This window comes from Bos taurus, chromosome 3, assembly GCF_002263795.3.
Source record: "Bos taurus isolate L1 Dominette 01449 registration number 42190680 breed Hereford chromosome 3, ARS-UCD2.0, whole genome shotgun sequence".
Taxonomy (NCBI): Eukaryota; Metazoa; Chordata; class Mammalia; order Artiodactyla; family Bovidae; genus Bos; species Bos taurus.
The window spans coordinates 108,266,223-108,287,862 of record NC_037330.1 but is presented as its reverse complement, the minus strand read 5'-3'; the positions used below and the strand labels follow the sequence as shown (position 1 = coordinate 108,287,862).

The following is a 21,640-nucleotide window of genomic DNA, read 5'->3' as shown; positions in this document are numbered from 1 at the left end:
TTGTCAGTTGGTTTTTGTTTTTAATTTGAAATAAACCTTTAAGCAGTTTTCAGAGTCAGGAAAGCCCTGATATGAATGTGTAACAGTTCTCTCCAAGGATAAAGTCACACAGCTGGAGATGCTGAACAGTTCTCAAGCTTTGGCTGCTGTCTGCCACGCAGTCTGGTCCTATGAACTCCTCCAGAAGGTTCCACTCTGCAGAGTCTGGGCTTGGACGCTGGTCAACATTCTCTCTGATGCGTCCACTGGTTGCATCACAAACCAAGTGTGTACCTCTTGGCCCTCTGAGGGGCAGAGACAACCCCTCTGCCTCCCCACCCCGCTCACACAGTGATGTCCAAGGGACAGAAGCGTCTTCCAGTAGCCTCGATGTGTGTGTGTGCGTGCGCGCATGCATGCACACGTTTGCACGTATGTCAGTTACTTGTTTGGACATGGGGTCTGTGTGCATGTGTCTGTGTGTTCCTGTATGTATGGAGAGGGTGTGTACGCATTGCCCCCAGTGCTCAAGTTCAGTAAAGCTCTCATCACACAGAGCAGCACTGGACTCCTTCGCATGGACCGGGAGGCTGAATAGGGTCTCTAGGTGGGCCCCAGGGAGGTGACCGGCCCCTCTGTCCCTTGCTGTTGCTGCTGCTGGCCCTTGCGTCTTCGAGCGCCGGTGCCCGCCTCCTTGCTCTCCTTGCGGCCGGGGTTCCTGTTGGCGTTCTCCCGCCTGCCCTGGCTGCCCTTCCTCCTCTTCTGCCCTGGAACCCCAACAGCAGGAAGAGTCAACAAAGGGCGTCCTGACACAGCAGGAGGCCCTGGGCATGGCCAAGAGCAGGAGGAGGGATGTGGTCAGGAAGCTGGGCAGGGGGGTGGGGAGGAGGCCCAGAGGTGGTCGGGGTGCCCTCCAGTCAGGGCTCTGCAACATGGGTACTGAGAGGGGGTCCCATGAGCCTTTTCACTCTCCACCTGAACCAAACCGCCTCCTCTTTCCTCACGTTTCCTCAGACCTTGGATCCCAGTGGCCCGAGGGCATCTCCCAGCAGGGCACTGCAGCTCTGGGGACAGGCAGGACGGCTCCCCACTCCTCCATCCCACACCACTGCCACATCATTGCCCCCTGCGGGCTATGTGACCTTGGCCAAATCACTGCCCCTCTCTGGGCCTTCGCACTCCTCTTCCAAGCTCCCCTTCTAATGGCCCGTCCAGTGCCAGCATCCCCTGAATCAGAAGCAATGGGGAGGGATAGGACCACAGAGGCTTCCCGCCATCCCATGCAGCTGCGTGGATCACTGTCTACCTGGCACGGGTTTGCACAGCATGGGGTCCTGAGTTGAGGATGCCCCATCTGGCCCTGGCCTGACCCCTCTTCTGGGTCACAGGTAGGAAACAGGTGATCAGACCTCCCGCAGCCGTGCTGACCCCTGACCCCGCAGCTCACCCTCGGGGCAGGGCGTCCTCCGCACCGTGCACTTCCGCGTCTCCTTGGTGTCTGAGCAGACTGCGTGGTCTCCCCCGGGGGCATGGAGCACCCTCCGCGTCCGCTCCTCCAAGCCCCTCCGGAAGCCACAGAGCTTCTTCTTCTTGGAGCAAGGCCCCCACAGAGACCACTCACTCATTTCACATTGTGCTGGCGGGAGGGGAGGGAAGCAAGGGGAGGAAGGGGTCACGGCTCCTCACCTGGCCCCACGTGCGCCCCCGGGAGCCTCTCCCACCTGGTCTCGGCCTCAGCCCCAGGCCAGAGGCATCCTTAAAGTCCAGAGAGCATAAAAGTCCCCAGAGAAACTCAGGGGGTGGTCGTCATGAGCTTTCCCTGCACGGAGCCCAGCCCACGCTCTCCGTAGGGGTCCCGCCCTGTCTCGCCCGGACCCTGCCGGCTTACCCGGGCTGCTGCACTCCATGGTGCCGTCTGCAGGCGCAGAGCCCTCAGGACAGGCGGGGTAGCAGCGGCCTTTGTGCAGGTACAGGCTCTCCTGACACTTGGTGCAGAAGTTGTGGCTGAAGCAGGCCTCGCAGTGCTCAATCTTGCATTCTGAGGGGAGGGCCAGACCGGGGGTGGGGGCTCTGTCTCAGCCCCAGACGGACCCCTCCCCTCTTCCCGTGCCAACCCACCCACACAGGGGAGGACAGTGGGCTGGAGCTGCCACTACCTCAGTGGAGTCTTGGGAGGAAGAGAAATAAATGAAAGCAAGGGGCGGGGAGAGAGGAGGCCAACAAAGCCCCTCCTGAGAGCCCGCTGGGACTCTCCCCACCCACCATCTGCCCAATCCAGCACCCGCTCCAGGCCCGGGAACCCAAGGGGACGCCCAAGAGAGCTGGATTCAGAGCACAGGAGATTGGTGGGGCAAGAAGAGGGTCCCAGCATCTCAGGGCACCCCAAGGACCACCTAATCAGAGCCAAACTGAGGGATACAATGACGCCCTGAGAGTGGCTGTGTGGTTTCCTCTTCCCCTACTGCTGGGCACTAACAGCACCCCAAAGCCTGGTTCTCCTCCTGCCCAGGGAAGCAAGAATCTGCCTGGAGGATGGGGAGCCATCCCAGGGCAAATTCCTCTGCCTCTGCAAGGTCGAGTTCCAGGAACCACCTTGGTCAGACTCCTGGGTCCCTCCCTGATGCCCTCCTGCCAGCTCATCCTCCTGCGGGGAGGTAGGGGGAGAGGGCGGCTGGGCTAGGCTGGAAGCCAGAGGGGTCTTTCACAATCTCGCCCCTCCCGGACTGTGGGCGGAGCTGACTTCCTACCAGTCCCCGCCCCTGAAGTCCGGGCTGCCAGTTTCCCAGGAGCAGGCATGGCGAGGAATGCCCTACCCAGATCCCCGAGGAGCGGAGCGAGAGGGCAGTCCTGGGGTCCCACCTCCATCCTCATAAGCTCCCCACCCCACCCCACCCCACCCTCCTCTGTGCCTCCTGGCCTCTGAGTCCTGGGTTTGGTGGCAGGCAAAACACAAACAAAAATAAGAAGAAAAGCCGCTCCGTTTGTTTTGCGCCAGACACTGAGGGCTGACATATGCCTCTCACAACAATCCTGGGGGTAAAAACGAACACCCACATTTTGAAGATGAGGTTTGGAGAGGCTGCGACTTGCCCAAGGTCACACAATGAATAAGCAGCAGAGTTGGGATTTAGAACCCAAGTCGGCTGAACTCCCCTCAGGCATTTCCCTGGGACCTTGATGTTATCAGCTATGAAAAGGGTACCATCACTTAGGTCTGTCTCCCTCCCAAGGTGCCTGTGTGGCTGAACCGATAGAAGGTCTGGAAATGCATGCTAAACTCCAAGGCTCTAAACAAAATCAGAGGGTCACTGGCATTGTTTACGGGAAAGGGTTCACCGCGTGGCTCCCAGCTGAGAGGGAGGTGTGACAGCACGTGCTTCGGAGCACGTGAAACTGTAGCTGGTGTGAGAGAGCAGAGCACGTGAAACTGTAGCTGGTGTGAGAGAGCAGAGCAGAGTGAGACGGGGAGGTGGGGAGGATGGGGAGAGAGGGCTGATCAGGGCTTGAATTTCCCTGCCGTTAGTGGAGCCAGCAGCGATTTTTTTTTAGGTTATATGTCTCAGAAGCATCTTTCTGGCTGCAGGGCAGAGGGAGGGTCGAAGGGAACCAGATGAGGGTTGGGGGACAGATGGAGGTTATTGCAGTGGTCCAGGAGAGAGGGGATGGGAACCTGGATGAGACAACGGCAGTGAAGATGGAAAAGAGGTGGAGGAGGCACAGTTTGGTTATTGAATGGCTAAGGTGGGGGCATAGATGAGAGGCTGGCTCTTAGGTCTGTGCCTTGGGTGATGGGTTGGGACACTGAGAGTCACCCGTGGGAACACAAGTCAGTGCAGGTTTGGAGGGAGGAGATGTGGCTACATTACAGGCTGGAAATGTGGGTGGGATGTCTGGGGAGATGTCTGGCCAGCAGTTGGATATTGGAATCAGGAGCTCCCCTCCTCAATATCTCCTCCACCCCTCTTGCAGCCCATCAACAGTTCAAAGCACGCCCGCCCCATATCCAGAGTTTCCAGCACCCTTCCCCAGCCCTGCCCACACTCACTGATGCACTTGTTCATGTCAGGGTTGCGCGCATCAAAGTATCCAGGTGGGCAGGACGGCAAGCAGACGCCCACTTGGCGGATGTCGTTCCTCTCCAGCAGGATGAACAGCTTGGGCGAGCACTTTAGGCAACCGTTGACCTCCGAGCAGAGCTCACAGCCTTTGGCACAGGCCTGGCCTCCGTCGGCGCTGACTGCAAGGATGGAGCAAGGGTGAGAGGCAGCTGTGGGAGAGGCCTCCGTCTTTCCCAGGCTCCCACAAGGATGGAAAGTGAGTAGATAGGAGTTTCAGCCTACAGAACGAATGTGCTTCTCAGAAAGTGCAGGCCAGGCTGGCAGCTCTCTGCAAGGCTCCTTTATAAACCTTCCCAGCATCTGCTTTCAAGGGAACTAGCACAGCAAGAGCTGCCGTCCACCCTAAATGCCCCCTTAGCTCCAGGGGCAATGCAGGCTCACCCCCCAGACTCGCTCCACCATCGTCAGAGAAGGTGCTGAAGCCTGGAATTTACACAGCCCTGAGAAAATTTTAAGGACAAGAGGGATAATAAGAAAAAGGCCACCTACTCAGAGACAGAGAGACAACTGGAATAACCTATGTCTAGAACAGTGGTCTCAACCAGAGATGAGTCTGCTCCTCAGGGGAGCAGACTTTTTGGCAAAGTCTGGAGGCATTTTGATGCTCACGCTGGGGAGGGGGTTGTGGCCTCTGGGGGACAGAGGCAGGGATGCTGCTAAACACCCTACAATGTGTGGGGCAGCCTCCACAACAGCAATCTGGTCCAAGATGTCAAAGGTGCTGAGGTTGGAAGCATCCTTTGAGCCAGTGAGGTCCCCAACCCCAGGGTTGAGTTTCAGACCTACGATCTCGTTTCCTCCTTCACTTGTTCAACCAACACTCACCTGGCCCTGCCCAGGTACCACAAGCAGTGCAAGTGCCAGGGACACGGAAGCAAAGACCCCTGGCTGTCCTGAACTGCTCTCCAGGGTACAGACAGTGCCTCCAAACAGGCACATGCTGGCAGCCACGAGGATCAAGAGAATCCAGAAAGAGGGAAGGAGTCACAGACAGGGGCCATTCGGGTCAACTCTTCAAGAACGAATAACGATTTGTCCATTGGGAAATAGAGACTAGGGCCCTCTAGGGGCAAGACCACAGAGGTGTAAAGCGACCTGAAGGAAGTTGAGGAAGACTGGGGTTACAGGCGAGGTGGGGAGGGGAGTGGCGCAAGATAAGTAGTCCTATCTTTCAGCACCTTTTATGTCATGATGATGGACTTGAATTCTATCTTGCAGCATTTTCCAAAGAATATTCCTTGGAACAGGATTCCCCTAAATGTTCATAGGAAGATGTGGAGAAAAGGCCATTGTGTTAGATATATCTGAGAACCACCGTGTCCAACAAGTCTAAACTGGATTTTCTACTCCAGGGCTTTTTGCAGTCTTTGTGGATCCCCTGGAGAAGGGAATGGCAACTCACTCCAGTATTCTTGCCTGGAGAATCCCATCAGAGGACACTGGCTGTCTATGGTCTATGGGATCACAAAGAGTCGAATATGACTGGGAGTGATTAACGTTTCATTTCATTTCATTGAGCTTCTGTGACTTTAAGTAACTTTCTAAGAGGGAGACAGCGTGAGCTGCACTTCCAAGACATTTTGGCCACAGAACCCTTGTTTCACAATGTTTCAGGGGGACCTTTCTCAGAACTGATGAAATAAAAAAGTCTTCAGCAAGTTTTAAGCAGAAGCAAGGTCTGGTCTGACTTACAAGTTGGGAAGTACCCTCTGCAGCCTGGGGAGAGACCAGAGACTGGAGGACCATTTGGGAGGAAGCTGACATGATCATCCAGGTGAGAAAGATGGAAGAGTCTTAAACAAAGTTTTGTTCAGTGGAGATGGAGAGAAAATGATTTGAGAGATACTCAGGAAATACAATCAGTATGGCCATTGTGACCAATCAGAGGCTGGGTTACTTCCCAGGGTTCTGGCTTAGGGGATGGGTGGGACCAGTCATTAACAGAACAAGGCAGTGAGGAGCTGTGTACAGGCTGGAGGCAGAGAGCCTGGGAAATCAGAGCAGAGATCGCAGAAGATCTTGCAGCAGTGCAGGACTCATGGCTTAGACTTCGCTGGTTGGACCTCAAGTCAAATGCCTGGCCTGTGACCCTGGGTGAAACTCTGCATCCTGTGGGCCTCCCTTCCCACCTAAAAAGGGAGATGAGGATGCTCGCTCTGGAGGGCTGTGGGGGAGAGCTCTGGCTTCAGGAATGATCCTTGATTTCCTAACAGGAGAATGCGTAAGAGAAAGGTGAGCAGAGGAGAAGGGGGAAATAGCAAACACAATAATGATAAACAACAACAAAATCTTAATCATAACCTCCGTAGCTTACTCCTAAAGGCTGAACACTTATGTGGCAGGCACTGCTCTCAGTGCTTTACAAGTATCAGCTCATTTGATCCTTAAAACCCATGCAGTGGGTGATACTACTCTTTTTTTCCCCTCTCTTTTTCACAAATGAAGAAATAAGAGAGGTTGAATTACTCGAAGAAGGCTTCCCAGCCAATATGTGTTCCAGGCAGTGAGGGAAAAGTTTATGAAAACCAGGGGCGACAGGGAAACTGAAGATATGGCCAGACTGGTTTTTCAAATAGAGAACTTACTTATATAGAGTCAAAGTTACCATTTAGCCAATCGACAAATTTAAAACTTAGTATCAATCTTGTTGGTTGGGTCATTGTAAGAGGAAAGGACTCCAACTGTGGTATCAGAGTTATGAGGGAGCCTGCTTGGCACTGGCTTTCTACTTTGGGCTGTTATTCAGCTATATTCCAAATGAATAAGTCACTGTAGATTTAGGTACCACTTCCACTCCAACGATGTTGTTTATGACTCAAGGATTTGATTCAATTCATGGCTGAAGTGAAGGCTCCCTCTAGGTTTTTGGCTTGCCCTGATCCTGGGAAAGATTGAAGGAGGTGAAGGGGACGAGAGAGGATGAGATGGTTGGATGGCATCTCCAACTCAGTGGACATGAGTTTGAGCAAGCTCCAGGAGTTGGTGAGGACAGGGAGGCCTGGCGTGCTGCAGTCCACGGGGTCACAGAGTCAGACACAAATGAGAAAGTGAACAACAGCAGCAAGAACCAAAGCCATCCAGGTGTCCCGTTTGTAGGCGTCTATGGTTCCATTCCCATAACTCATATATTCCTTCCTTATCACTTTAGTGAAGGGCACATTTGCAAAGGGCCTTCTAAGCGTCCTGCTGTCTGCCTCTCACTTAACCAACAGCAAATCTCTGTGTGCATTTCTCTGCAGAGGCTTCAATGACAAGTAAGAGAAAGTGCGGCCCATGGGGCATCTGAAATTCATTCAGCATGGCTGGTGCATGGAGTGAGTGGAGAGGAAAACAGGGGGCAGAGGAGGAAAGGCCTGAGCCCGTAAAAAAGGAGCACAGACATTATTCCAAAGGCCACAAGGAGTCCCGGGGGGCCTTAAAACAGGAGACATGGCCAGGGCTCCATTTTAGAAAGATCCCTCTGCAGTGTGGAGAATGCATTGCACAGATGGCAAACCTGGAGGGAGGGGGACTTCCAGGTTCCAAGAGACGGAGGAGGTGGAACCAGGAGGATGGAAAGGTGGAAAGGTACAGACGCACGTAAGATATTCAGGCGGTAGAATCAAGGAGTCTAGGTGACGGGCTGGACATGGGGGTGAGGGCCGGGGCGAGCACAGGTCAAGGATGATGCCCAGGCGTCGGGCTTGGGTGATGGGATAGCCCCTGGCCCTTCGCCATGAGAGGGCCCACAGGAGGAGGAGCAGATTCGAGTGGAGGAAATGACGAGTTGGGTTGAGTTTGTGGTTCTTGTGGCACACCCCTGGGAAGGTGTCTTGTAGGCACCGGAACCTGTGGCTCTGGAATTCAAGAGAAATATTTTGGCTGGAGATTGACACGTGGAGTCCTTAATACAAACAGTCATCAAAAGCCTGGAGGTCTATGAGATGGCTAGGGAACTGGGAGCAGACAGCGAGGAGAGGCATTAGACACTGAAGAAAAGGAGAGAAGAAGAAGGGTCAGCTACGAGACCAAGAAGGAGCACTCAGACAGGTAGGGACACTCAGAAGCCTGTTGCATCATGGAAGTCAAGAGAAGAGGACACTCAAGGGAGGAGAGGGGAGCCCAATGCCAGGTGCTACTGAGATGTCATGTAAGGACCCAGCCACAAACAGGCTGTTGGCATCCCTGGTTGAGGTGGAGAGTGGATGTCAGTGGTTAAGGAGTAAAGGAAGGTGAAGATGGAGAACCATCTCATTTAAGAGGCAGGCTGTGGAAAGGGGGAGAGAACTCAGGGATCTATGCTGGGAGCTGTCGTTTGGGATTAAATCCGTGGGAGGGGAAAGCATCCTGGGGAAGAAGGGGTGCAGCTTGAGAAGAGGACCAAGAGCTGAGGCCTGGGCAATACTCACATTCAATACACAAGCAGAGGAAGGGCCTGGAAAGAAGCTGAGAAGGAATTGCTGGGGAGATGGGAGGACATTGGGATGGGAGATGGAAACCGAGTGGGAGAGGGTGAGATCTTAGGGACCAGGGCTGGGACCTCTGGGAAAACCTACAACACGTGCACCAAGAGGTGATTGGGTGACCTCAAGAAGGGCATTTCTGGTGGAGTGGTGGGATGCAGGCCCAACCACGGGGGGCTGAACAGTTAGTGGAGGGGATGGAGGTGAGGAATAAAGTGAGGAGAAGATCAGAGAACACAGAAAGAGCCCGAAAGGAGAGACCAGCTGGGAGCGGGGACTATAAGCACAGGACAGAGGCAGGGAGTGATGGAGTGAAGACCCAAGGATATGAGAGAGTCAGGACAGAACTCAGCCGGTAAGACCAGCCTTGAGGCTTGAGACTGGGGTCAGGGACAGGGGTCTAGAAGCTGAGCTCCATGAGGTTTGGGGGTTCAGGAAGGAGAAGGGTGCTGAGCAAGGAGGAGAGGGGCTCAAGGATGGGCAGGGGCAGTTCAATGAGGAAAGGGACACTTATCCAGGGGGATGGGAATCAAAGAGTGTTCTCAGCTTAGCAAGGCAAAAAGATGAGCAGTGAGGGGATGGAGAGCCAGAGGGCAGGGGGCTGTGTGTGCTGGGAGAGAGGGGGTGTCCAAGGAGATGCTGGGTGTGGGCAGAGGTTACATAATGATTCAAAGGGAGAAACCGAGGCTCGTTCATTCCACAGACGTTCACTGCACACCTAACGTGTGTCCAGAACTGCTAGGAGCTGGGGACGTGGAGGAACAGCAATAGATGCCCACCTAGGTCTGGCTGCACATTTTGGGGAATGGAAGAACACTGGAGGACACGCCCTTACCAAGCAGGCTAGGTGAAGAGGGTGCGCAGACCAAAGAAACAGCCTGGGCAAAGGCTGTGAGGCCCCGACCATCGTAGTGCATCCGTGAAATGGAAAATAGAGCTTTATTCTAACTGGCAAGGAAAGGACCTCAGAAGGGCAAGGTTGGTTCACAATTTGACACAATCCCTCTGGCTTCTGTGCCTATGATGGGAAAGGGCTTGCCTTGTAGGGCTGGAGCCTGGTTGAGGATGGGTGGGCTCAGTGATGGGGACAGTGCTCAAAGAGCTCATGGGGCCTTCTTCCAACTTCTTCACAAAACTCCCTCATTAAGGTTCTGCTCTTCCTACCCGCACCGTACTCTCCACTCCTCACTACCCAACCCTGCCCTCTGCCTCCGAAGCACACCGTGGAGCCCACTGCACTGAGCCAGGAAGTCAGGGCTGTGTCTCCTCCATTCCCTGCTGCTTCTTGCCTCCTTCATCCTTGTGCAAACCCCTCTGAAGCTGATCTTTCTGTAGTCAGGCATTGCCCCAGGGTGCCTCAGCCCCGCCCCCTGAAGAGCGGCTTCTGGCCACAGTGCCTCTTCTCTATGGACTTCACTTGTTCCAAGTCCCCAGATTTCTCATCCTGGAATCTTTCCAAAACTCAGATTCATGGTGTCATGCCCCTGCCTCTTGGTGGTTGGTGGTTTAGTCGCTAAGTCGTGTCCAGCTCTTTGTGAGCCCATGGACTGTAGCCTGCTAGGCTCCTCTCTCCATGGGGTTCTCCAGGCAAGAATACTGGAGTGGGTTGCCATTTCCTTCTCCAGGAGATCTTCCTGACCCAGGGATCAAACCCGGGTCTCCTGAATTGCAGGCAGATTCTTTACCAACTGAGCTACAAGGGAAGCCCACAACCCATCAATAGCTCCCTATCTACTGCAGAATTAAGACTCAGCTCTTCCACCTGGCCTAAAAACTTCCATGAGCTGATCCCACTCACTTCATCTCTTAAAACTACCTCTAGGCAATAGGGAACTATTTTTATTTCTCTGCATACATCCCACTACTTCACATCTCTGTGTCTTGCTCAAGTTGGTTCTTCTGTCAGGAACACACTCTGCCTCTTCCTAAGCCTAACTCTTTCAAGCCTCAGAACTAAAGTCACCTCCTCCAGGAAGTTTCCCTTGATCTTGCCTTCTGGTAAAATCTGGATATAGAGTATTTCTATGTGTTCTCTGCCCCCAGTATTTGAATCCATCACAGTAGACACTGCCTTGCATCATTATTATCAGCTAATATGTCTTTTTCTCCCATTGGAAAGAGCTTTTGCAGAGCGGAGCCTGCCTTGTTTCTAAATGGGAGCCCAGTAAGGAGTGAGGCTCCACAAAAGGATAGGATTCTCCCAGAATGTAGGGCTGAGGATGTGGTGAGTGACACAGAGGCTCAGGGAAGGGGCTATATGAAGAGAGTATGGGGAGTGGGATAGGAAATGAGTGGTTGGGGGTTGGGTGAGGATCAATGGCAGGGGAGGGGAAGGCTCCATGACACAGAGGAGGCCTGACCTGGAATTAGTTTCCTTGAGAGACCCTTGAGTTAAGTGGGTGGAGGTGAAGTGAAGTCGGGGTTGACAGGACCCAGGGCCTCACTGAGCAGGCAGAGCATGCTCTCCATTCCTGGTGCCCTGGTGCCCTGGGCACACCCCCCTGGGAAGATTGGCATTTTTCAACTTAACTGTGAGCTGTTTCCCTGCACTTTTTTCTCACCTGGGTCCAGATAGCCTTTAACTGTTCTGTTGGTCTCCCACCTCAAGCTCCCTCCCCTCATGCCCCACTACAGCTGGATCAAGCACTACTCCTCTGATTCAAACCTCTAAGGGGATGTCCTCATCACCCGCAGCTCAAGTCAGGGTCAAGGGCCAACTCCCAGCCTAGCAGGTACCAAGAGCTCCAACCTCTGACCTCTGCCCATTTATGCAGCATCGCCCCCAGCGCTCCCTCAGCTCCTGGAAGCTTTCATTGCTCTACTCTCATGGGTGTTCGGCTTTTTGTTTTAAGAGCACAACCCTTCTTTTCCATGGAAAAGAGCCTCCATGTATAAAGCAAAACGAGCAGAGCAGTTCCAGTGAAAACCCCAGGGCTCCCGAGAACTGCACCCAGAAACCACTTCTCCAGCTCTCCCACAGCTGCACCCCATTTCCTGCACAGTCTGCACCTCATCCTAGCTCCTCATCTTTGGACATGCTGGTCCCCTGCCTGGGTTCCCCCCACCCCCCGGCCTGCAGATCACCTGTGCTGGGCTGTGCTGTGCTTAGTCACTCGGTCGTGTCCAGCTCTTTGCGACCCTATGGACTGTAGCCCACTGGGCTCCTCTGTCCATGGGATTCTCCAGGCAAGAATACTGGAGTGGGTTGGCATGCCCTCCTTCAGGGGATCTTCCCAACCCAGGGATCAAACCCAGGTCTCCCACATTGCAGGCGGATTCCTTACTATCTCATCTTTAAAATTACATCTCAAGAGTCACTCTTGGGGCTCCCAAAGCCCTCCTGGTTCCCCTCGGCATTCCCTAAACTAGGTTGAAATTGTCTCCTTCCCACCACCTGTGGGTGCTTCAAGATCCATCTCTGCACCCAGGACCAGGGTCTGTGGGTTCGAAACGGACGCATGAGGATGGGCCCAAGACACATACGTGACTACATACAAAATGCATAACTAATGAGAACCTACTTTATACCACAGGAAACTCTACTTGGTGCTCTGTGGTGACCCAGATGGGAAGGAAGTCTAAAAAGGAGGGGATACGTGTATTCACATAACCGATTCACTTTGCTGTGTAGCAGAGACTAACACAACATTGTAAAGCAACTATATCCAATAGAAATTAATGAAGAGAGGAGTGGATGAGGCTTCAGCCAAGGAAGAGAGACTCTACAGACCCTTTTCTGGGGGAGGACGTGAAGGCTTCAGATGGAGGACGGGGCAGTGAGAAGGAGCCAAAAAAGGCGAGTCCAGAGAAAGGCAAGTATCATGTGATATCGCTTATATGTGGAAGCTAAAAACATGGTACAGATGAACTTATTTACAAAACAGAAACAGAGTCACAGATGTAGAAAACAAACATATGATTACCAAGAGGGACAGTGGGGAGGGGGATAAACTGGGAGACTGGGACTGACATATACACACTACTATGTATAGCCTAGATAACTGATGATGACCTACTCTATGGCACAGGGAACTCCACTCAGTGCTCTGCAGTGGCCCGTATGGAACAGAATCTGGAAGAGAGTGGATCTGTGTATACATGTGGCTGGTGCCCTTCGCTGTGCAGTGGAAGCTTACAGCGTTGTAGATCGACTATGCCCCAGTAAAAGTTAATTTAAAGAAAAGGGAGAAGAGTCACCTCTCTCTGAGCCTCTGTCCATTTTGGACCCTCATTGCACCCTGAGTCTTACCCACCTCTCTCCCTGTCCTCGCATCTCACCATTAAGGATGTCTGTCACTCACACCACTTGGTGATAAACACTGGGCTACGTGCTACCAAGGCTGTGGGATGTGGCTGTATCAAAAGTGGAAACATCGAAATGGCTGCATTTGATTGGCTGCTGCTGGGACCGGCCCATTCTGCTGGCCAGGCCAGTACTTTTTTTTTCCCTAAGTACAAAAGATGATGAACCCAGGTCTCCTGACCCTCTGGTGTAGGTGAGTGTGTGGCTCAGCAGCGGAAGTGTGACCATTAACGCACATCACATGATGGTGAGTGGCCTCTCTCGTTTTCTCTCTCCTCTCGGAAATAGAGGAGACTGATTATAAATCGCTAAACTGCATCTGGCCGGTGGAGACCAAAATACTGGCCGCAACAGATGAGAAGGGAGGAAAATCAAGGCCTCGCTGCTGATTAAACCTAACCGTCTCTAATTGTTTGTTAAGCCAGGGATTTTCAGCTTCACCAGTTCTCTGAGCTTCTCTCTCTGGGTTGGATTCTGGCCTTGGCCACTCCCGTGGAGACCCGACAGAACTCCATTGCCTTTCAACCCTTCCTGGTGGGCCTTGGTCTGAAGGCCTCGGAAGTGAAGCAAGAGGTGGTGGGGTTAGACTTGAGAGGAGCTGCCCGTCCGGGGGCAGGACGTCTCTTCCGGGGGATGCTGAGAGACAGACAGACTTGGGTCGGGCCTCCACCACATACCCAGGGGCCACTCCCATGACATGATGGCACGTCCTGAACCTCCATCCCTGAAGGCATCGAGGGAAGCATAGGGGACCTGCTCCCAGGACGGCCTAGGATAGGATCCTGGGAGAGACGGTGAGAATGGTGAGGACAGTTAAATACTCCATCAGGCTCTGTTTTCAAGAAGGCTGGGCTCACAGGAACCGGGAGACCAGGGTTCCAACACCGACTGTGTGTCTTTTAGACTGTCGTCTCTTCCCTTTTCTTAGCTTCAGTTTTCCTATTTGTACAATGATGGGATTTTTTTTTTTTTAGGCTGTGAGAACCCTTTTCTTCCAATGACACCTGATGTGGAACCTTCCCGAAAGCAAGGAAGAGTGAAGCTGCTCTGGTTTGAAGGGTGGAGGGGCCAGCCTTCTGCCCACTGCCTCCCCATCACCCCTCAGTGCAGCTTCCTGAATCCCACTGGGCAGGGTTAAAAACCACAGTGGTGGACAGTCCCACGAACACCCTGCTCCACTGTCCCTTCCCCATGACCTGGGCAGGGAAGTCTGTTGCCCATTCCCTGTCCCTGTGGGTTTCCTGGCCCCTGAGGAGTTGAGGGCTGTATTTCAGACCACTAAATGAAAGGAACCCTGAATCCTCTGTCTGTGAAGCGGGGACACTGAGCACCCAGGGGGACCGGGCTGGGAAGCATCTCCATGGATACCACACAAAGCCTGTGTGATATCAAAGGGCATAATCCACAAACTGGATCCTCACAGGAGAGGGGTTAATCTAGAAAAGAGCATCTACAAAGGGGAAAACAGACAAAGTGAGTTATCTACAGGATGGGTAATCTCAATAAATTAATCCACAAACTGGATAATCTACTGAGTGACGTACAAAGCTGTAATGGACAAAGCAGAAATCTGCAATGGTCATCACAGAATGAAACAGCCGAAGGTCGCAGTCCCCAGACAGTGCCCTCCCCACCACCACTCCCAAGGACCACCAGGGTCCAGCCCCATCCGTTACTCACTCCGCCTCTGTCTCTTCCCCTTGATCCCCCGGCTGCCAGCGGCCAGATGCATCCAGCTCAGAACCAAGGCCACCACACACAGTCCAAGCCGCATAGTCACTCGCCAGCTCCAGGCCCCTGGTAGGAGGGGTGGTCTCTGCGGGGGTGGATGGCGCAGGGCTCTTGCTAACGCCTCCGGGGCTGGGTCAGCAGCAGGATGTCCAGGCCTGGACTGTATCCCAAATCTGCCCTGTATTCCAAATCCACCATAATCTCAGCTGGGGACAGAGAGGGTGTGGGGAGCCTACTTCTCCATCAGCCCATAAAGAGACCCAGAGAGCTTTCCTCAAAGGTGCCTCAGGGTGTCACATGGGGAGAGCTCTTTGTCACTTCAGTCAGGACACCTCCAAACACCAACCTGTCGGGGGAGGAGAGAGAACGGTTAATTCTGGGGTAGCACCGGCTCCCCCAACCTGGGCCTCTTGCCCTACCCATGTGGTGCATTACCCAGGAGACAACTCAGAATGTTTGAACATTACAAGTTACCCACCTGGCACCCCTGTAGAAGAGATGGGCTCCTTTTCCTATCTTGCAAAAGTCGCTGACATGGGATGGGAGTTGGCTACCCAAGTAGTTGGAATATGGTGGACACTCAAATCAAACTTGTGGATCACTGGAAACCAGCTGCCTGGCTTTTGCCCTGCCCAAAGTGAGCCAGCTGTAGCTGGAAGTCCTTCATTAGGTCTAGCCTACAGACTTCATGCTGCAGTAATATCATGACTCTTAACAAGCAGCTCTCTCTGTCCTTCAGCAAGTGACCCCTCAGCCTTCTCTCCCTGGTGCTGAGTCACCCCTGTGCCTTTCACCTGTCTGGAGCTAGAGCAGTGGCCCCTGACAAGCTGGCAGACCCAGCGTGGCCCTCCGGGCTTGGCGCGAGAAAAGGAAGTAAGGCTTCCCCCAGCCACAGAAACTCTGACACAGCAGGCCCGGCGGGCCTGGCCTTTGTGAGAGGATAAAAGAGGCAGCGATGCCCGCCCTGGCCAGAGACACAGAGAATGGGGATAATCCCCCAGCCCAGAGAGAGCCAGGTCTCTGGGCCCGCTGGCCCGGGTGATGGGGGCAGGGGGAACCGGCCCTCCCCAGTGAAATGTGTCAGGGAAGTTGGAGCCCAACCTGGGAGTCAAGAGATGAAAGCCCCCTTCCCACTCCCACTTTGCTTCACACTTTCACAACGAGGCCTGCACACGCCCTGGCCCACACGCTTGCTGCACACACACCCGTACTCAGGCAGGGACAGGAGGAAACAGTGAGTCTTCAGGAAGCTTTGGAGACGCCAGGGAAACATCACTCTCCCACTGGCTGGTTAAGATGCCTTGAAAGAATCCCTTAGAGTCTCTGTTTCCCCATCTATGAAATGGGGATAAATACGCCTGCTTCACAGGTTTGCTCTGAGAGTTGTCTGCGTTTCGGCCTAACTAATGAGAGAGTTGAAACACTTGAGTGAAAGTGCCCTTCCCAACCCTGCCCCAGTCTTTCCCCCTTCGCCTCCAGGGAGGCCCCAGGGGAGCCCACCTGCATGGGAGATAAATCATTATCCCACGAGGGAGTTCAGCAACCCCTCCTTGGTCTCTCCCACTGGCTTTGAAGGCCAGACACACTCAAGTGGTTAAGCTGCCTGTGAGAAGTGTTTACACGAAACTGATGGATCCCACCTGGAGCCGTGGCCGGAGCCTGTGGAGATGCCCCCAGCCACCCCCAAGTGCCCCGTCAGCTGCCAGCCCCCACCTGCCCCTCCAGTACTCCCTGTGTGACCTGCCAGAACTTTCCCATCTACCCCAGCCCCCACCACACTCTTCCATCACCCACAGATTACAGACCTCCGGCTGAGTGTATCAAACTGGGGTCTTCAGCCTCCAGTCCCAGAGGCTGGCCATCGACCTTGATGGTTAAGGGCATAAACTTCAGAGTCAGGCTGCCTGGCTTTGAATGTTGCCTCTGCTACTTATTAGCTGTTACCTTATCCTACTTGCTTAGCTGGTTTGAGCCTCAGTTTCTTTATCTACAGGAGAGTGGTGGTTGTTTTTATAGCTTAAATGAGTTAATATATGAAACTGCTTAGAATGGTGCCTGGCACACTAGGACTCAATAAATGTTGCAATTTCTTCGACCAAGACTATATTTTGTGTCTACATTCCAGTGGTCATCTAAAAAGCAATAAGACAGTTTTCATACCATCTGGATACCAATCGTAACACTGAGCACTATGATGCAATTTCCATATTTGCATTTATCTTTATGGTTGATTGCCTTGGCCCCAGGGATCACTCAGAGTGATACAGTTAACCTCTAGTGCTGGCCTTTCTCACACTAAGGTCTGAGGACCCCTGGCAGATACATTCTCAGGGTGCCCTGAGTCTTCCCACCTGACAAATACTGAAGAAGACCACATCGGACAAAGCTGGTGTTAAGTCCTGGGTCTGTGAGGCTTTGGTCTCACTGTATGCCTGGGGTCCTGGGGCAGAACAGATCTATGCATCTCTGCACTCCATGTGCCTGCAGGGCAAGGCGCCTAGCGCTTCCGAGTTCAGTTCAGTCGCTCAGTCATGTCCGACTCTTTGCAACCCCATGGACTGCAGCACGCCAGGCTTCAGGGCTCAGCAAAGGCTAGCAGCCTTCCTCCCCTACCCTCTACTTCCCTCTGAATTCCCCCTCAGTCCTCCCCGGTCTTAGCTTTCAGTCTGGCCCCTGCCAGGCTCACCCCAACCCTTGCCAGGGAGGATCTTCAGACCCACTCCCACCTGTATCCCCACCAATCTCAGCAGGGAAGCGGGGAGGAGGCTCCAGACCTGAATTCCGCTAGAAAGGTGGCTCTGGCCTTCCTCGACCATCATGGGACGGGATGAGTTTCAGTACAAAATCAACCCTCCAAAGGAGTTGTGTTCACTCTGTCAGGGATACAAGCAACAGATGGGAAGGACGCAGAGTGCGGAGGGGGTGAACTGGAAGACAAATGCCCCATCTAAAGGGAGCATCTGCTATTCCATTCCAGCTGATTGTTGATGGGCCCCAAGACTGGCTCCACATTACTACATCTTCTGTTTTTTTTTTTTTTTTTAAGTTGAAAACTCTGGATTGCATGTGATATCTGATTTTAAAAGCAGGACAGGTCTCAGACTAGAAACATCACAGTAGCAAGCCTCAGAAGATCCCAGGTCTCTGACTCCACTTCCCTCCAGAGAAGAGGTTCCTGCCCTCTTCACCCCCACCCACACTCATGCAGTGGTGCACTCATAGACACCCACAGCGGGGCCACAGCTGAGAGAGGGGATAGGAGCCAATGACTTTCTTTTAAGCAGCCTGCCTCATTTCTATTGGTTCCTCTGGCTGATTTCCTTTGCCCCCCTGGGCTACAAGGCACAGGCAGGTTCTTTTGGGAAGCCTGTCACTCTACACGGGCAGAGCCAGCAATGGGAACTGCTGGCAGTGATCACGGTCTCAGGCATCCGTGGGGGTGAGGAAGGGCACTTTGTCTCTGCCAGGGTTGGGGTGAGGGATCCACATGCATGGCATGCCTGCACCACCTGCCACAGGAGGTTCTCACTGACTCCTCACCACAACGCTAGGAGGAAAGTAGTTATTCCCACTTAATGGGCAGGGAGAGGTTAGGGTCTCGGGGTGACAAACACAGTCAGTGAGCTGCTCAGGGTTTGCTGCTCAGGACGGGGACTCCGGAGGACAGAGCAAGAGGCAGGGAGCTGAGAAGTGTAGAGCATGACCCAGCTTGAGGCAGGAGTGGGAGGCAGGGGCAGAGCTGGGGCCAGGGAGAGAGGCCCGCCCACTAGGTGGTCCAGGAGGGGAGGACACGCTGGGGAGGGGGACACAGCCGAGGGGTGGGGCGCAGGGCGGAGACTCAGCGCCCCCAGAAGTTTGCAATAACTTTCACCTTCTTCCCTGCAACACTATTTGGATAAATTGGTACTCGGTCCGGGGCCGGATACAGACCCAAAAATGTAAACCGTTCCGATAATTTCTCATTAGCTTTCCCCCGGACCAGCTACTGGTGGAGAGGACTGGCCGGCGGGGCAGAATTGCTGGGCTGGGGGCGGGACCAAGTACGTGCCCGCCCGACCTGTCGGGATTCGTGTGTCCGCCAGAGCCAGGCCAGGTGTGGGGGTCGACCCAACCCCCGCCCCCCGACACCAAGAGGCAGCGCGGAAAGGTTCCTTCACGTCCCTCCATCACGACTCTGAGCGCTCAAAGTCTTCCTCCCTATCATCTAGAGAGGTCCAGCAGGTGCAGGGGGAGGGGAGGTGGACCTGAAGTCCCCCGACTGACACCCCCACCCCCGCCCCAAATCCAAGAGAACTCTCCAAGTCTGAAAGGCGGGCTTCACAAGAAAACCCTTGCCCCAAGCGCAAGACCTGGCCCTCCTGGGAGCCCTGGCTTAACACACAGCGGCCACCTCTCCCCAACCAAGCAAGACGGTCCCTCGGCGCCCGAACCCTCGGGGCAGTGAACCGCGCCGCCTCGTAGCGCCCCGAGGGGCGCAGCACACACCGTCTGCCACGTCGGACCCGGGCCCGTGCTCCGGCACTGGGGGTCTGGGGATGGTAACCGGGAGCCGTGGGATTCGGGGGAATCCAAGGCGAAGACACCAGGAATCAAGAGCTTCTGCTTCGGGGGCTTGGGTTGGGGGGCGATGGGGAATAGGTCTGGTGGATTTGGGGAGTTTGGAACTCCGAGCTAGGAAGATCCAAGAGGGTTGCGGGGTTGAGGGCAAACCGGTGGCGGCATCGCCAGGAGGCTGCCTACAGGCTTGAGGGATGCTAAGCGTGGGGGCGGCAGGACTTGCAGAAGGCGCCCCCAAAGGTGCCCTCTTCCGCCCTCGCTGATTCGAGAGCAGTCAGAAGTCCCCTGTCTCTCACGGTCTCCCCTCGCCCCGGCACTCATCTCGGCCAAGCCCCGATGAGAGGGCCCACGGAGCCCCCGGTCCCTGGAGAAGGGGGCGCTAAGGAAGAGGACGGGGCAGCTCCCGGGGGGACTCACCTCCGCGCTGCCAGCCACGGCGGGCGCAGGCCCGGGAGGGGTGAGGGCGCGGCCGGCTCACCCGCCCGCCGCGGAACTGTCCTGGGCGCCCAGCGCGCCCGCGCTCCGCCCGCCGGTTTCCAAGTTGCTCAATCTGCGGGCGGCTCACGCCCTCCGGGGCCAGCGCCCCACCCGGCGCATCGGTCCTCCGGGGCAGCCCGGTTCGGCCCTCCTCTCCACAGTCCCCACTCGGGCGATCCGCGCCGGGCTCTCCGCCCGCGCTGGGGCTCTCCGTTGCGCTTCGGCTCCGCCGGAGCTCCCAGCCGGGAGAGGGGCTAGTCCTCGGCGCGCACGAGGGAGGGAATCCCCCCCTTTTCAGTCCCACCCCCGAGCCGGCCCCCCTTCCCGGGATCCGCAGCAAAAAACGGACTGGAGCGCCAGGCCTGGGAGTTCGTCGCCCCCCTCCCGCACGCCCTTGCCCTCAGCTGGGGCGCTGCGCTCGGAGCGCAGGGCTGGCAACTGCACCCTTGGTCTGGACTCTGGCGCAGAACCTCTGTGCTGCTTCCTCTCCTTCCCCTACCCTGCATCCCCGGCGATTCCAAGCAGCCAGAGCACCGGCGCAGCTGCAGGCATCCTGGGGTCAGAACAGGCCCGCGAGCCTACCAAAATCTCAGTTTTCCCATCAGGAACCTGGAAAGTGACAAGGAACAGGCTCCGAGGGAGTCTGGGGTCCCGCCCACACTCTCCTCTTCTCAGCGGTCAACTCTTCAGACCATCTTCCCAGTTCAGAGAACTGGCTATAACCTCCAGGGAACCCAGGTGAGGCCCCTCGGCTGGTGCAGGATAGCCAGGTAGATCTTGAAGCAAAGCCTAGATACCAAATCCCTGCTCCAACACTTACCAGCTATGTGGCCATTCCTAAATTACTTAACCTCTCTGAGCTTCAGAGCTCTTATCTGTTTGGAGAGGCAGTGAAATGAAGGATGCAAATGCCGGGTAGAATGGTAGGGACCCTGCTAATGTTTGTGGAATGGGTCTTGAAGGGCTGCTGACACCTGTAGTGACCAGATGCTGTTGAAGTCAAGCCTGAAGGAAAGGAGAGAGACTCTCTTCTTGGGGTGGCAAACAGATGTTCTTCAGCGTCACTTCAGATTGGGTAAAGGGAACTGGGCTAAAACTGTAGTTAGCAGGAGTTAAGTTAGAGCAGAAAAGCTATACCGATGTTGGGGGCGGGTAGGGGTGGTGAGTAATCAAGACAGGCTGTGGACTTTCCTTCTCCGGAGAGGAAGGGGGAGCACTGACTATGAAGACAAGGGCATAGGGTCATTTACAGTGACAGGGGGATGGATGGAATGACCTCTGGTGTATTTTGATGGGCAGGCAGCAGAGATGGTGGATGGATGGCCAGAGAAAGCAGAGCAGTTGGGTCCTAAATACCAGGGTCTGGGATCATTTGATCAGATCCTTGCCAAGTTTGCAGGGGGCAAACAGCCATTTCTGAGTTTGGTCCTGGGTCCCATCCACCACCACCCCAAGCCTCATCCCCTCCCCTCTACCCTCAGCCTCTCCTCCATCTCGCCGGCCCTTGGCTCTGCACTGTGCCTAATCAAACAGCCCCAAATGCTGAAAACTCAATGTTTATTTTATTTTATTTTTTTACACACTTGCATAACTCCCTGACAAGCCACGCCAGGCGTTGGGCTTTTTGTTTGGTTTTATTTTGTTGCATTTAGGGGGAAAAAAAGAGAGAGAGAGAGAGAATGAATAACACAAACCACCCAGCCCTAGAAGCTGTCCCAGGCCAGGCAGTGGGTCGGGTTTCCTGCCTGAGGAAAAGTCTGTGGGAGTTGGGTGAGGGGGGGTGGCTCGCTACTAGGCTCAGGAATGAGCAAGAAAGGGAAGAAAGCCACCTGGGTCAGAGAAGATAATGAATTAGAACCATGTGACAAAAATGGATGAATAATAAAGACCATTTCTTGTGCACCTAATATATGCCAAGCACTGTGCTTTGCATCTAAATTCTGTTACCTAATTTTGCAACCATTTTACTTTCTTTCTTTTTTCTTTTTCTCACAAATGTGAATTCGAAGCCTCAGAGACATCAAGTAATTTGC

General features: G+C 54.5%; 1 protein-coding gene across 2 annotated transcripts; it reads right to left on the bottom strand.

Moving 5' to 3' along the window:
* Positions 1–20,672, bottom strand: RSPO1 (R-spondin 1). Of its 2 annotated transcripts, none has more exon segments than NM_001105621.1 (6): positions 1–746; positions 1,427–1,615; positions 1,868–2,017; positions 4,025–4,216; positions 14,523–14,919; positions 20,428–20,672. In NM_001105621.1, coding segments are annotated over 5 exon segments (789 nt in total). In that variant the 5' UTR covers positions 14,617–14,919; positions 20,428–20,672; the 3' UTR covers positions 1–582.
* Between the last annotated feature and the right edge of the window lie 968 nt (positions 20,673–21,640).

Bases quoted from the DNA above. Each gene is read 5' to 3' on its own strand.
- RSPO1 (XM_005204700.5), bottom strand. From the start codon at position 14,616: ATGCGGCTTGGACTGTGTGTGGTGGCCTTGGTTCTGAGCTGGATGCAT. The intron at 4,217-14,522 runs GTGAGTAACGGA...CCATCCTTGCAG, and splicing joins GGGGAAGAGACAGAGGCGGA to TCAGCGCCGACGGAGGCCAG. The intron at 1,616-1,867 runs GTAAGCCGGCAG...CCCTCCCGCCAG, and splicing joins CATGGAGTGCAGCAGCCCGG to CACAATGTGAAATGAGTGAG.